Genomic DNA, 15,847 nt, shown 5'->3' on the forward strand with positions numbered 1-15,847 from the left:
TGCTCACATCGTGAATAAATTACAATCAAATTTAGTATCTTCTTGATATATTGTAGGGCATAAATTTAGACCTAGTTTTATTACTATATTAAACTTCGCGTCAGCTAAAATTACATTAAATATGTCTTCAAACGAGATATGTTTGATATGAAATATTAACTGGAACGAAGAGGCTAAATTTAAAATATTGAATTAAAGAGGAAAATGTCAACCAGAGGATCACAACTCTTTATATTACGCATATGAGGCTTATATCAAAGTCTGGACAATTTAAATCTAGTTTAGCGCCAAATCACATAATTTTGAAAAAATATTGTTCATTTAGTTGAATTAAAATATCATTTAATTTGACCAACTTGGGCGGCTTAAATAAGGGTGGAAAGGCGGAAAGCATTTCGTGGGGAATATTGGATGCAGATAAAGGGACGGGCTGATTAATTGATTTGACATTGGTCAAGTACACTCGAGAACATAATTTGAAGCAGTTTTATTTATAACCGACCGTATTCGGCACAAAATTTGTTAGAATAAGGAAAATCTTTATAAGTAATATTTGGATGTTGAGGGAAGTATTGACACGATTTTATCTATTTTGCCAATACTACATATAGTACAATTAGATGCCACAAACTAATAAATGCGATCAGGGTTTCATAAAAGTACCTTAAATACAATCTCCAATTATATGGGGTAAAACTAGCCAGATGTTCAAAAATGTTTATATTAGTTACAAGAGAGGGGTCAAGCTTTCTCCCATTTTACTCATATTAGCCACAAAGATGTACCGTTATAAGTAGAACACGCTCTCTCATTTCTATTTAGTGAAGTCAAATATTAGCCAATATATGTGGTATAAAGTCACCTGGAAGTTCGAAAATCTTTATATTAGGTTTAAGGGGTCAATAGAAGTATTGATCGAATTCAACCCATTTTTGACACACAGACATAATATTATAACGAAAGGATTTTCTCTGACTTTCAATTTTAAATCTCACACACAGACCGATACTTCCGGTCAAAAGTCAACATAGAGAATGGTGTCCAAATATTCGGTACTTAGGAGCTTAAACAGTTTGGGTTGAAATTGGGTATATTTTGATCACAGGATGGTATACTTCAAGGACATTATTCATACAAAGTCTTATCTCTTCATATTAAATACATTTGAAAGAATCAAATGGAATTTAAAATTGTATTGTTTTGAAAGTAGACGCGGTTGTGATCCGATTCCTCCACTTTCACACTGCCGCTTACAAATGTCAGAAAATTTTTAATTATCGAATTTCAATGAAATAGGTCGGGTAGGTCCCGAGATATGCAACATCACCTAAATGTGGGCGGTGACAAATTCATCGTCCAATTTTGACATCGGCTCCTACAGAGCCGTCTCCCGCAAAGATGGTATGAGCCATGTCGGGAGTTAAATTCAACGCTAACGTATTTAATTATCGATTTAGTGCACTTTTAGTAGTTTTTCAGTACCGTTATAAGGGGGGTTGGCGGGGTTATCATCAGATTTCATCCATTTTTGCAGTGCCGATAGGAGTCTTTAAGAAATTTGTCCTGCGCGAATTTTGTTTTTAGCGTGAACTATTTGGGAGATATTTGCATTAAATCTATTAGCATGCGTGCACCGCCAACTTTTTAAAAAACTTTAGTCTACAGGTGCCTTTAGCTACTGCTAAGAACAGTTCTATATATTAATATAGTTGTGAGTTATGAAACTCTATAGGTTTACGTTTAATGACATTTTTTGGAAGTGGCAGTGGTTCGATTACGCCCATCTACTACCAACTCATTCTACATGTTTCGCCAAAGAGCCGTGTACCAAGTTTCATTACGATATCTCAATGTTTAATCAGACTAAAAATTTGCTTATAAAATAAATTGAATAAATTTAACGTATTATTCATAGAACGTAAACTCGGCTATAACCTCGTAAGCGATGTCGACGTCAATAAAGAAGATTTCACATTGGAAAGCTGAAAAAATCGTAAATGTTAAGCTCTCTAATAATTTTTTTTAATGAAATACTTTTTGTCGAATCCGCAAATGTTTAAATGTTTTTCGAGCTTTCTAAAAATCGTTTTCTAAAATTTTTCAGATTGTGTCGAAATAGAAACATACGTGTTCAATATTTTTCGTCAAAAAACAAGAAAAAAATGTTTTGCACAACAAAAAATAACCATGTAAATTTTGGATGAAATGACCCGAATTTTTATTTATATTTCGAGTGTTTTCTGTAAGTTGGTAGTACTGTTAGTGACATTTATATTTCACGTCAAAATATTCATTAGTATTTGAGATCGTTTTGTGAGGCTCCAAAATTGGTGTCTTCGATTATGTCTGATCCATCTCATACTGCATTGGTTAATCGTGATCATTTCGTCACATTTTGAAATAATATCGAGCTGCAACCATCCCATTCGGCTGATTTACCTTCGTGTAACTTCTGGCTATTCAGAAAATTTACATGACCACTCCGAGGACACCCTTTTAACTCAATTAAGAATATAAGGGCTGAATCGAAGAAGGCTCTGATAGCCATCACGTTCACCGTCATTCCAAGTGCTATGATGACTGGAAAATTCGTTGGCGTAAGTGAATTGAAGGACTTTTCAATTTGATCACCGTTTTAACGCGTACTAAAATGGAAACCTAAAAGGCCTCTTCCGGACTCTACCAACTCTGTATTTCAGACTTGCAAATTACTTTTTTTACACAATAGACATTAAATCGTCTGAGATCTATTTTTACTTGTATTGGAAAATTTGAAATATTCAGAATTCAAATTGGATACAATTTCTATAGGTCAACTTTGCTGTTGTTGCTTCTGTTGTGGCGTCTGGTTTACTTTTGCCCAACTACATGTAAATTGTCAAACAAAAACAAGGATTAATCTCAGTGCTGTTCATAATTTTATAAGTGTGTATGAGTTTAAATGTTTCAGACAGCCTGAACAGCTTTTGTATTTTGCTCAAATAAGTTCATGAGTACACTTTACACTTGACACTTGGCGGTTAGTATTGCACTCTAAATTTTAGTATTTTTTTCGAAAATATTTTTTTCAGAGTAAGAATTTATCACACTAGATCTAACCGCATATAAGTTAGCATGCAAATACAGCAATTCATACATACAAACTTTAAACTCACTGAGTTTTATACCGGATGCTCTTTGTTTGCTTTTGAATTTAATTGCGATTTATACGCTACTTTAAATAGCGAAAGTAAAAACTGAATTTGAAAACTTTTCTGGGAAGCTTTTTGTGTTAAATAACAGTATTTTCTGTATTTTATACGAATATGCGTGTGCTAATAAGGGCCAGCTGTGCAGTGAGCACATGCAAATTAGTTCTAATAAATTGAATGTAATCTGCGCTACACAAGGTCTTTCGCTACTGCAGCAATCACTTATAAAACAGAATTTAGCCGGAAAAATTTTACTCAGCGTCAGAAAATATAACTATATTTCTTACTCGCAAAATATAAAGGAGGTTTGTTACGTGAAGAAAAATAATATCTTTTTCTGGCGGATGGCATTATATATACACTTGCAATTTTGCACTGAATTAAAGCTAAAAAACAATTTCCTCAAACTATGTTAAGCATTCATGATTTCCCATAGGCTACCCACGGCGTATACATAACCTAGTAACCGAGATATGTGCAGAGGAGCAGTTAGCGAGTCATAAGAAATGTTTATAAATTTTATTTTAATCTACATTTACCTATCTGTTTGAACGCTCAGAGTTATATTCTTAGGGGGTGCATTTTTTACCCACAATATTTACAGTGTGTATGCGTAACTTCCAAACAAAGCTAATGACTGAGGAGAGCATGCGTTCTGAATTCTTACATAATCTGTGAATATGAATATGAATACTAATACGAGCAAAAAATAGTAAGACTTTGTGCATTATTTTAAATTCTTAATTTATTCTTCTGTGTGTCGTCTCTCTCAAAGTAATCTTCTTTGGCCCCAATACGCCAACACTTTTAAAATCCTCCAAGCTGTTGTAAAAGTCAATTACCGTAATAACCTTCAATGCGCATAGCCGTTTAATGTTTTCAATTGACTCCAAACGGTTTCCTCGGAGCGGTCGATTAAGTTTGCTGATTAGCCAGAAGTCATACGGAGCTAAATCAGGCGAATACGGTGATTACTGCACGATATTGGTTGAATATTTTGAAAAATATTTTAAACTCGACAATTGCGACTTTCATCTGGTGAACCCTTGGAAAAAACGGCCGCGTTGGTAGGAAAATTCCTTAAAGGACTTGGACGAAGGAAAAAAACTGAAAATTGGATTTTGGCAAGCATTTTTACCAGGAAAATTAAAATTTCAGTGAATATTTAGCGATATTCTTTTTTCAAATAGTTGTAATCTATTAAAAACCTTGTCTTTAAGAAATACGTTTAAATACGGTGCACGTAGCCTAGCTAGCCTCGAGTACATAAGCTCTCAAGGCTGTATCTCCGAAACTATTACTGGAAGCAACTTGAAAATTTAGGACAATATTGCAGAATTAAATAAGACAATAAAACAATTCGATTTTATGAAACCTGTAAACCCATTTAATCCTTTAATCGTCAATTCCCAAACACCAATTGCTTTTTATACCCTGAAACAGGGTATATTAAGTTTGTCACGAAGTTTGTAACTCCCAGAAGGAAGCGTCGGAGACCCTATAAAGTACATATATAAATGATAAGTATTTTGAGCTGAGTCGATTTAGCCATGTCCGTCTGTCTGTCTGTCCGTCCGTCCGTCTGTATATATACGAACTAGTCCCTCAGTTTTTAAGATATCGTTTTGAAATTTTGCAAACGTCATTTTCTCTTCAAGAAGCTGCTCATTTGTCGGAACTGCTGATATCGGATCACTAGAACATATAGCTGCCATACAAACTGAACTATCGAAATCAAGTTCTTGTATGGAAAACTTTCACATTTGACAATGTATCTTCACAAAAGTTGGCACAGGTTATTTGTTAGGGCAACAATGTAATGTCCGAAAAAATTGTTCAGATCGGATTACTATAGCATATAGTTTCCATATAAATTGAACACATAGTTACTAAAAGAAATAAAGAAATGCACCTGTGAAGGGTATATTAGCTTAGGCGCAGCTGAAGTTAAAGTTTTTTCTTGTTTTAATTGACATGTTGATCATCAGTTGATGTTGATGGCCGTTCTGGTTGTGTTTCGTCGTCAACGCGTTCTCGACTCTTTGGATAATTTTCACCAATCAAAAACACTTTCTCGCGACAAACAATTATCACCGAAAACCTTTCCCAACATTCTGAACATTTCTGCGCCAGAAATTTGATTCCGCCCACAAATTTAATGAAACTTCTTTGTTGAATGATTTTATTTATCGCAAAAATCACCGAATGCACTTTATGTACTTCAGAAAGACAAGTGTATACTAAACACTAAAGATTATTTTGATGTGTCCTTTCGCACAGATTTCACCGACAGTCATACCAACCTAGAAAAAAATATTTCGACAAATGAGCGCAAAATTTAAATTAAAAAGTCTTACTATTTTTTGCCCACAATAGTATGTTGAAAAATTATTAACTAATGAAACGTGGCTATAATATTACACTGTCTTTTAATTTAATAATTAATAAGTAAATTAACATCCATTTAAAACGGGAACAAAAACTGCCGACAATTATGTAAAGGAGTGCAATTTGCCTTCATAATTAAATAAAAGATTAATTACTTAATGTAATCACTGAGCAAACAGCGGGATATATGAATTGTGTCGTTTGATTACATGAGAAATGTAGTGTAAAGATATTTTTTAAATGAAAGTTTCAAGCGATAATGATTTCTTTAATTTTAAGTACAACCAAGCAATTGTTTGATCCACAACAACACAATGCTGTAAAAGCACAAAAATTTGTTTGCCAATTTATAGAATTATGTGGGAACAATAATGAAGAAAAACTCAAAACGTGGATAACTGTAAGAGGATTATGAAAGGTTACTGTGAGGATGGTAATCAAGCACTTTGAATTTTCTATAAACAATCAATTATAATTGAAATAAACACCAATCAGGATTAATTTTTCAGTTTATAAGGCTTTTGGTTATCGATTAGCTTTTTTATTCAGAGTTCAAAAACCAGATTTTCCAATAACGGTGAAACACAGTTTATCTAAATCGTCAGAAGCTCAGTCATTCATACTATCTATATTTATGTGCGATTAATGGACACCAGCACCAGCACGATAATTGCTCCTATGTTAATACATACAAACACCTACATTGATATTAGCGCATATGCAACACTTCATTTGCTTGTCAATTATACTTAGTAGAACTGCATTTCATTTACTAGATATGTATGCGTGTACACTACTTCACGAGCATTTATAACGGTACATTTATAAAAGCAACTGCCAGTTTATATAACTGCTGAAAACGCACTGACAATATATTTTAAAAACTTTTCACATTTTGTTCACGCCATTTACTGCTGAGCTCACATCGAAACGTGTTGGCAACTCATTTATCATGCAAATGGGAATTTTAAAATATATTCATGTCTATTTGTGATAGAAAGCTCGTTTGTGTTAAATTTTAAAACTTATTGTATGGCTTTAACAGAGAGGTGGGGGAACTTTATGTAAAACGAAAAAATTTATGTGCATACTCTAAAAAAAAACTCACAGAGTAAAATATTAATATTTCATTAAAAGTGTCAAATTCAAGGACTTTCAATGCACTTTGAACTATAATATTGCTTACTGAAAAGCTCAAAATATTTTTCCTGGAATTTATTGGAGAAAAATTACTATAGTTTTTAATGAAAAATATGTTTAAATATAATTTAGTTAACATAAGTACTATATCAAATATATCAAATATTCATGCTATAATTTTTTCAGCGAAGGGTGCATTTTTGCATAGTTTTCTGCCAATTACAGCAATTTATAGCATTTCAATACTATTTTTGTGAAATCTCAACTATTTATAATTTAAACTTTAATTAAATTTTGTGAGACACAGTCCAACAGGTATGTTGGCAGTTATGTGTACACTTTTATCAGCTGTTGAAATTTTCCTGTCATAGTTAAAGGTTATAAAGAGAAATCACTCCATCATCAATCTATCAGTTTATTTTTTTGAATGTTGAGTTTAGAAATTCAAATGTTATTTCATCATATTATCCTACTAATGTCACTTATTTCGTTACGAGAGTGTCTGTCAGATATGTCTATTCAACTTTTATACGCTGTCGTGTCGGTGAGATAAGACATTGCACACTTGCATTTCTTGCAGTTGCGTATACGCACTGTTGTATTGTGTTGGAGCAAACCAGCATTGTACTTATCGAATTTAAAAACTTGAATCAAAGCAATTTGTTGGCATATCATTTTGTCGCTTCATTCTCTTTTGTCGACACTTTTAAATCTGTTTTCTTTCCTTTGTATATCATTGTTTTTATTTAATTTTTTGTAACGCTAAACATAAGTCATACACATAATCCCTTTTGTCAGTAAAGCCATCTCTAAAAGTACAAGCTGCGTGACAATTGTTGGTCTGGGGCGCCGTTTGTTAAAGTCATTACCACTCAGATATTTAAGCGGCAATTTCACAAGAAAAAGGGGAGAAATTTAATTAACATTCTCTCTTACTGAAGTTCAGATATATGTATATACACATGTACCTATTAAAATATACCCCACCAATTGTGGCAATTAAAGATACTATCAAACTATGAGATAAACTTACATAAGAAAAGCAATTTCCGGAGTGAAATCGTAGAAGTTCGCACACAATTTTAACAGAATCAGTGAAGCAGTCAAAACACATGAGTTTCTCTGTTACATAACATATACACATTCATGGTTGCATACAACTACAACAGGATACGTCTTTTTGCGAAAGCGTTAAGACATAAATACATTTGCATGTATGAGCACAGAAATCTGTTTTCAAGTATATCATGTATGAATGTACATATGTATGTATATACATATACATATATGCACTATATACTAAACATTCGTGTTGACTTTTGCACGCACTATCACCTTAAATAAGTAACCGCGTGCTTTAACCAAAGTATTCTAGTGCCGACGATCTGTGGCAACTTCTCCGCTAGCTAACCGAGTATTTCACCACTTTATGTGTTATGAACACTTGGCTGACCACTAATTGGTGTTTCCGCTGCAACAAAATTCGCTACAAAAGCACTAGCATTCTAAAGCATAGACACACAAGCACATAATTAAATATAACACACAAACAAACACACTCATATGAAGAGATGTTTATGTCTGGGTTAGACTTATCTCCGTTTCTATTTTCCTTTTTACCTGGACTGAAAAGAGAACGAACCTGTCACGCTTCCTTCTTTACAACAATACATCGAAACCAATTTATGTAAAATGTACTCGCATATCTTGAAAGAAAATTCAGCTTGTGCACAAATTATTTAAATAGGAGAGGATGGTTTTACAAAGTTCGAATGTTTAGCGTAAAAAGCTATCTTGCATGATAGACACTGGTTTATAGGTGCCGGTATACTTGTGTTGAATACCTTCTTCTTCTTCTTTACTGGCATAGACAAAGCTTACACAATTATAGCCGAGTTAACAGTTAACAACTCGCCAGTCGCTTTTTCTTTTCGCTTTTTGGCCCCAATTCGAGATACCAAGTGCAGCCAGGTCCTTCTCCACCTGAACCGAGTGGAGATCTTCCTCTTCCTATGCTTCCACCGGCGGGTACTAAATTGAAAACCTTCAAATAAAGTGTTCTCTTCCATCCAAACAACATGACTTAGCCAGCGCATCCGCTTTCTCTTGATTCGCTAAATTATGTCAATGTCGCTCTATATCTCGTAAAGCTCATCGTTTCACCGACTGCGGGACTCGATTTGAACGTGTTGCTATGGGTTTCAAGGCTGATATTGTTGTTGGTATAGGCATTGGTACATTTTCACTGCCGTTCAGCAAGATGTAGAAGTGCTTCTTCTATAATTTTAGTATGCTCTGAACAACAGCCACTAGGTCACCACTTTGGGTTCTAAAAGAACATGCTCCGGTCTTGAAACCCTCCGTTTGTCGTCGCATCTTTTAGTAGAATTTTCGAGCATTACCCCTGTCCATATTCTCAAGCTCTTCATACTCACGTATTTCATCTATCTTTTTTTGCCTGTATATGCGTCTCGCTTCCCTCTTCAACTCTCGGTATCTATGCCATCCTGCACGGGTTGTGGTCGATCGCAACATTACGAGGTAGGCTGTCCTCTTTCTCTCCACTGCGTCAAGACAGTCCGCATCGTACCAACTGTTCTTTCGAACTTTACGAAAACCAATAGTGTCGCTTGCAGCTGTACGAAAGAAGTTTGAAATGCCGTCCCACAATTCACATCGACCACATCGCCTTTCTCTTCTCCCGAGGCATAGGGACAAATCAGTGTTATGTTGAAAAGTTATGCACTGATGCGGATTCTAGTCAGACGCTTATTCAACGGACTGAGTTCCAGGACTCGACAACTGAGTCTTTCTCCCACCACGAATCTCACACCGATTCTAGTCATTCTTTATTTTCCATAAATTGATATCCCAGTCAAGTATGAATATCCACCTATAGAATGACGCCTTAAAATTTTAAATAACTGTATCCGTGCTCCGGGGTATCCTCACAAAATCTGTCCTAAGAATTCTTAAGGAAAGTGGGCGAAAGCCATAATCTCTGTAAATCTTCGTAAATCTTGAGAAACATAATGAGCATCTAGAATGAAATTTTACTTAATTACCCATAAATTATGTAAATGAATATTAAAGTTGTATAAACCTTCAACAGAGTATACCCAACTAACAGCCACATAGAAACTACCGATAGGAAGGCGAACATTCTTTTAATACAAAAATGTCAGAGCTTTTACAAGTTCTTTTATTATTTTTATCTTGGAAACATTGAAGCCTTTTGAAGCCATAAAGCATTCTATAAGAAATGTTTTTCGAAAGTAATTTTCTAAAATAGTCAAAATAAAAAGTTCTTTACTATCAACTGCGCTATCTATTTTATTGTGTGCTTATAATTGGCATTGCAATTAACAGTATGGTTAAATGAGTTAGCTCAAAATTTTGCTCTCTAACTAAAATTGCTATGTACAACAATGATTTCAACAGCATCATTATGCTTCCTGCTAATTTTGCACCTAGTTGCAATAATTGCACAATTTGCTTGCTACAGTTTTCTAAATTACTGTGTGTGTGCGGGCAGCCTGGTATACGTTGATGTAAATATATTTCAGTATAGAAGTAGTATATCAATGCGGATCTAAATTGCATATGTGAACCCGGCTATCAGCGAGTGTAACTAATTTATTCATAAATGCAACTCGCCACTGTGATGAACAACAAAATGGCTTAATGAAACCGTTTGTGATTAGTTAATGTGTAATAATTTTGCAGGTAGAGACCAGGCTTCCAAAATAGTAGTATGCTATAATTGCTCAATTGACACTTAAGCGGTATTTCTACAACAGAACACAGGTCGCAGCTACCACGACTACTGTTCTTTCACTGTCATCGAAAACCATTTTTAGTATTTTCATATTCACAGTTCACCATATCTTTAGAAAATTTGTATGCCATTTTAGCCTTAAATTAGCATAATGGTTATTTTCGAAATCCGGAAAAATTTTCAGGTGACATGACACAGTACCTATAGACTTGATAAAAAAATATACAAAGGTCTTATTCTTATGAAAAAATGCAAAAAAGCAAACAGTTACAAACATATTAAATTAAATAAATCTACAAAAATGTCTCCACTGAACCTAGAATTTTTAATATTAAGCGTATACAAAAAATTTTTGAAGAAATTTATGCAAATGGAAGGTGGGAAGAAATGAAATTCAAAGATGTGTAAATAAAAAACGATTCACAGGCAAATATTTACAGTGAGTTCTTTTTAATTTTTCGCCCCACAACGCTATGGGCGATTCTCGACTACCTCTATTTATCTAAACAACAAAGGCAACAAGAAAGAACATAATAAATGCATGACGGAATGCCAAAAGAACAACATTATTTACTTTGCCGAATTTTTTTCATTCAGATATAACTTATTCGTGTATATCTTCATTTGTGGGATTCAAAGCAGTCGGTATGCATTTTATTTTACTTTGCTGAATGTTTGTATTAATTTTCTTTCTTAAAATGTTTAGTATTTATTACATTAGGTAAATTCATTTCTTACTGTCTGTTTGTTTGCACTATATCCGCCCCAAAATTTTTTTGTTTAAAATGTAATTAAATATTAGAATTTTCTCTAAAAAGTAATTACAACGTAATAAGGGGGTACTAACACATATACGCATATTCTGACAACAAATAGGTATAATGCTAATATCTACCCTTTTCATACAAAAGGGCCAGAGTTCGGTTTGGCGACTCCATGATCCAAGAGATCCGGTATGAAATCAAAGTTACGTTTTCAGACCCTTGTATTGTGTATGTTGAGAGCAAATGGGAAAGCAAAAAATAAATCTCAGCTGTTATTGGACCAAACAGAACAATGAAAAAAAAAGCTCAGCAGTCATGACAATTGGAATTGACTAATTGAAATTATTACATCGAAATGACAACTGAGCTAAACCGATGAAGACAATGAGGCAGCAAACAATTAAGTTAACACGCGCTTGTGTGAAAGACTCGTAAAATGTCAATCATTTCACTCAAATGAGCGTCAACGGCAGCCACTAAAAATCACAATAAAATCCGCAGCTTGTTCAATTTGCGGAGGAATTTTTGCTCAAAAAAGATGTGTAGAAACGCACTGGCAACAATTTAATTATTTCAACGAACACACATTCACACTACTGCTACCCAGGCACCAAAAAAATTTGAAATTATATAACTAACCCAGTTTGTTATTCAACTGGGTTAAACAGATCTTAGTAAATTAAAAATATCAGCTTTAAAAATGTTTGGAAACCTGTTCATACTTTTCAGGGATTGTTCGGAAAATAATAGGGCTGTTTTAGATTTCGCTGTGACTGTATCCTTCGAGCAAACTGGTAAAGTCAGGACAAACATTTTCGCGCGACGTATTTCTGTGCGTTGTGCAAGCCGTCTGCAGCGTTCATTAAAAACTTACACAGATTAAATTCTGTGTGTAAATTCAGTAATATCTACGTACACCTTAGTCGACGTTCTAAATGATTAAGTAGGCTTAAAACTGTTGTTTTTATTATTTTAGAAATTCTACAACATTTTGGAAGAATAAGAGGTCGCTGATGAAGACGGTGCTGGGAGACCTGCGACTTCGACAAACACTGACAATGTAACTCGTGTGCGCAAAGTTTTGAACTCAGACCGTCGACTAAGTATACGTTTAATTGCCAAGATGTTAAATTTCATCAAATCAATGCCAAGTTTTGCGTGAAAGCTCTCTAGATTCTCAAACGAAGGGTCAATCGTGTCCGACAGAAGTAGCACCAAAACAACACCCCGGCTCACACCGCCTTTATTGTGAACAGGTACCTAACCACGGCCGGCATCCCAACGCTTCTGCATAATTTTAAGCCCAGATTTGTGGCCCCTGGACTTTTTGTTTCACCTTGCCTGAAAAGGCCGATGAAAAGGGATCTTCCAACGCAGCATGCATCGGCTCTCAAGGCTATTCCGGAAAATGCCTTCCGCTTCAATGCTTAGAAATCGCGCTGGCAGCGCTGTATCGACGCAGAAGGAGCCTATTTTGAAAGTTTTTAATTAATTGCAACGGTAAAAAAAATTATTGAACCAATTTTTTTTAAATCGACTCAGTTCTATTACTTTCCGGACGAACCCTATAGGCAATTTGGCTCCAGGGCCCCTTATCTGAACCCCAATTCCATCAACCTGCGAATGTACACTTCAGGAATGGCCCTAGGCAAGAGTGACATAGCTTAATTCTCCCCAATAATGACATGCCTTTAAACGCTTACCAACCTTTCTTTTGGAGGGTCCCCCCAGGGATCATATCCCCTTTTATGGATTTTCCAGAGCTCAAGATGGAAACAAGGTTTCAAAGATTTACATTAACCAAACGATTTACTATTTCTTTCAATACTTTTCAGCCTATGAATATATAAAACAGCACAACATCAATAAAAGTACATTAATTAATCACTTGGAATAATAAACTTTTAATCACCACCGACCCCCTACATTTCATATAAGTGATTCAAAATGAACGTCCCATTAATCTCCAGCGAAATTTATTTCTAGCGTCCATTTCAACATTTAACGTGACAGTGAAAGTCAAAATATGTTTATTGCCTACATTCGTTTAAAAAATATTTATAATACATAGTATATTGATTATTGCACGATTTAATGCCTCTTTACAGAAGATTAATCTTATTTACTGTTTTCTCCCATGGCTTTTTTTCACAGAAAAATAAAATTGGATAACAGAAAACCAAACAAAATCTGCTCTTCACACATACTACGGAAATTTGTCGTAATTATCAATTCTGGTCACGACGCAGACCCGACGAAAACACACAACCAACTAAGCATTGAGTTCCAGCGGTCTAACGCTCCCACTATCACAAATATCTTTAGGCATATTTTCGCATTACTTTGTGCCCAAATGCAAACAAAGCACCATCAAATACGAGGAATACACGAGTAAACGAAATATGCTACACAATCAGAGCGTCGCACCCACACTGAGTCCGACGGCGCCCGTTATGGTCGCGCTGCCGGGAGCCTGCCCGCCCAATTGGAGCAGCAACAACACCTATGACTGTATTAACGAGACTTTGGACAATACTGTGGGCATGTAGCACTAACGCAAGTTTTACCGGACTCCTTGGACAAGATGGCGCAGAGGTGGGATATGATGGAAATTACTCTTTGCCACGAGACGGTCTCTTGGAATTTGAAATGGACCCACTGGTGCACGTTGTGTCAACCATTGTGTCCGTATTTTTCGGCATCATCGGCCTTGCAGGCCTTTTGGGAAATGCGCTCGTCATTTTAGGTGAGTACAATAATGTAAATCAAATGTGTACAGCATACAAAATGTGCGTACGTGTGTTTACTGACTGAATCTATTTGCTTGTGCTCATTTGGATAACTGACCCCGCAAATACTCATATCTATGTAGCCATATGCTTGTATAGTTAACAAATAAGTGCAGGCAGTGGGTGTGTGAGATAACTGCTTAATGGGTTTGCGGATGCCAGCACAAATCCAAAATCAGTGCAAAATATTGTCCCGCTCTGATTGTGTTAAAATAGTAAATTTGCGAAAACGTTCATGATTTGCCATAATTGTAAGAATTACTTTTAACCGGTGATGCAAGGAGAGGTACTTCTTTCAATAGTCTTTTTTCGACAGATCGCAAATGCCTAAAGAAGTAACTTAAAAATTATTATAAAATGCAGCCAAATTATTATCCTTCGGTTTTTAATTTCTTCCGTTCGCAATCATCGTTGCTCAGCAACAAAAGTGAATATAATGATTGTTGCAGTAAGATATGTGTAATAAATGAGTGCTTACGTAAAACGCAGGTGTAAAAGTGTAGCAAAAGTGTTCAGACGTGTACAAGCGTGCCGACGTTGAGTGCTCTTCACGTGTAGAATCTGCAAGTACTCTGGTAAAATAGAATGTATACTACGGCTTGAACGACTATCAGCATGTGGGGTATACATATGTGTACTTATGAACGCATGTGTACAAGATTGAGTACGTGAACGGGCTAGTCAGGTGACAGGCTGCATATCAAACGCGTTTTGTTGAGCACCTACGTTATTTTGGTGGCAAGTGGGAAGTCAAGGCCATGCAGTAGTAGTAGTCTCTTTGCAATTTCCTTTCTTTTGCAAACCACTTCATCCGATAGCCATTGTGTCTTGCAATTGCATGTAGTTCACCATGGTATATCGACTAGCCTGGTACTTAGCACAGTTGTTGTTTTCTGCTATTCAATGGAATCTTTTGTTGTAATTGCATTCTTACGTTCACACAAGAATATAAGTTTTATATGCACAATTGTAGCTTGATAAGTCGGGAAATTTTATTTTTTTTTTCAAATCGAAAATTTAGTTCAGATGGCTTCAAGGTAACTTTGAAGTTAATTCCTTTAGAAAGGTGTTCTTCATTTACCTCAAAATTATATTTACTACAATTTTAGATTTTATATAAGTCTCTCAGATTTTCTATATCCTATAACCACCCATATAACCAATTTTATACTAGTTTATTGAATTATTTTTCTTTTTTAAGAAGAAGCCTAGGTATAAATATTTTTCAACGAAAGTCAGTTAAAGCCAAAGAAAGTTAGTGAATACACGAGAGATCCCGGTAGACTCGTGGAGATAAGAGAAAAGCCACTAAGAAACGCGGAGAGCAAGTGGAAGTTAAGAGACAAGAAAAATACCAATAAGAAATGAGGACATAGCTCACTGTACGCGATCCAATGACAGCAAAGTAGGGTGAGCGAGAGCAGGTAAGGGCCTACAAAAAAATATATATAAAGACAGTAAGAAGTTCAGAGAGCCAGGATAGGCAATAAAAATCGATAAGGGCAATGAGAGTCGCTAAATGGCAATAAATGAAGAGTGGTGTGAGAGGGACTCTCTTTTTATGGTAGGATGCAAATTTACCAAATTCGAGCGCAGTGAAAACCGAGAATAGCCAGTGGGAACCGGGAAATCCAAGAAGAGGTATCTCAAAAGCCATTTTTGACAGATCACTCTGTCCAATACGCAGTGAAGAAAATATAGCAGCCTTAACTGAGAGTGTATACGAAGACCGTGCAGAGTCGATTCAGCGCCGTTTGCAGCAACTCGGACAGACGTATGAACAACTTGGCAAATTTT

General features: G+C 35.3%; 1 protein-coding gene across 10 annotated transcripts in view; it reads left to right on the forward strand.

Annotated features, from left to right (window-relative positions):
* The window catches only part of LOC126759726 (uncharacterized), a 49,254-nt gene that overhangs the window by 2,075 nt on the left and 31,332 nt on the right, over nucleotides 1-15,847 (forward strand). The window contains exon 2 of one of the 10 annotated variants that reach the window (XM_050474768.1): nucleotides 13,416-14,007. The exons of 8 other annotated variants lie outside the window; for them this stretch is intronic. In XM_050474768.1, the coding sequence (XP_050330725.1) occupies nucleotides 13,767-14,007 (241 nt within the window). In that variant the 5' untranslated portion in view covers nucleotides 13,416-13,766. Of the gene's footprint in view, nucleotides 1-13,415; nucleotides 14,008-15,847 lie in introns of those variants that run through there. One more of the 10 variants, XR_007667054.1, reaches the window with a different exon arrangement.

This window comes from Bactrocera neohumeralis, chromosome 5 (genome assembly GCF_024586455.1).
Source record: "Bactrocera neohumeralis isolate Rockhampton chromosome 5, APGP_CSIRO_Bneo_wtdbg2-racon-allhic-juicebox.fasta_v2, whole genome shotgun sequence".
In the NCBI taxonomy this organism is placed as follows: Eukaryota; Metazoa; Arthropoda; class Insecta; order Diptera; family Tephritidae; genus Bactrocera; species Bactrocera neohumeralis.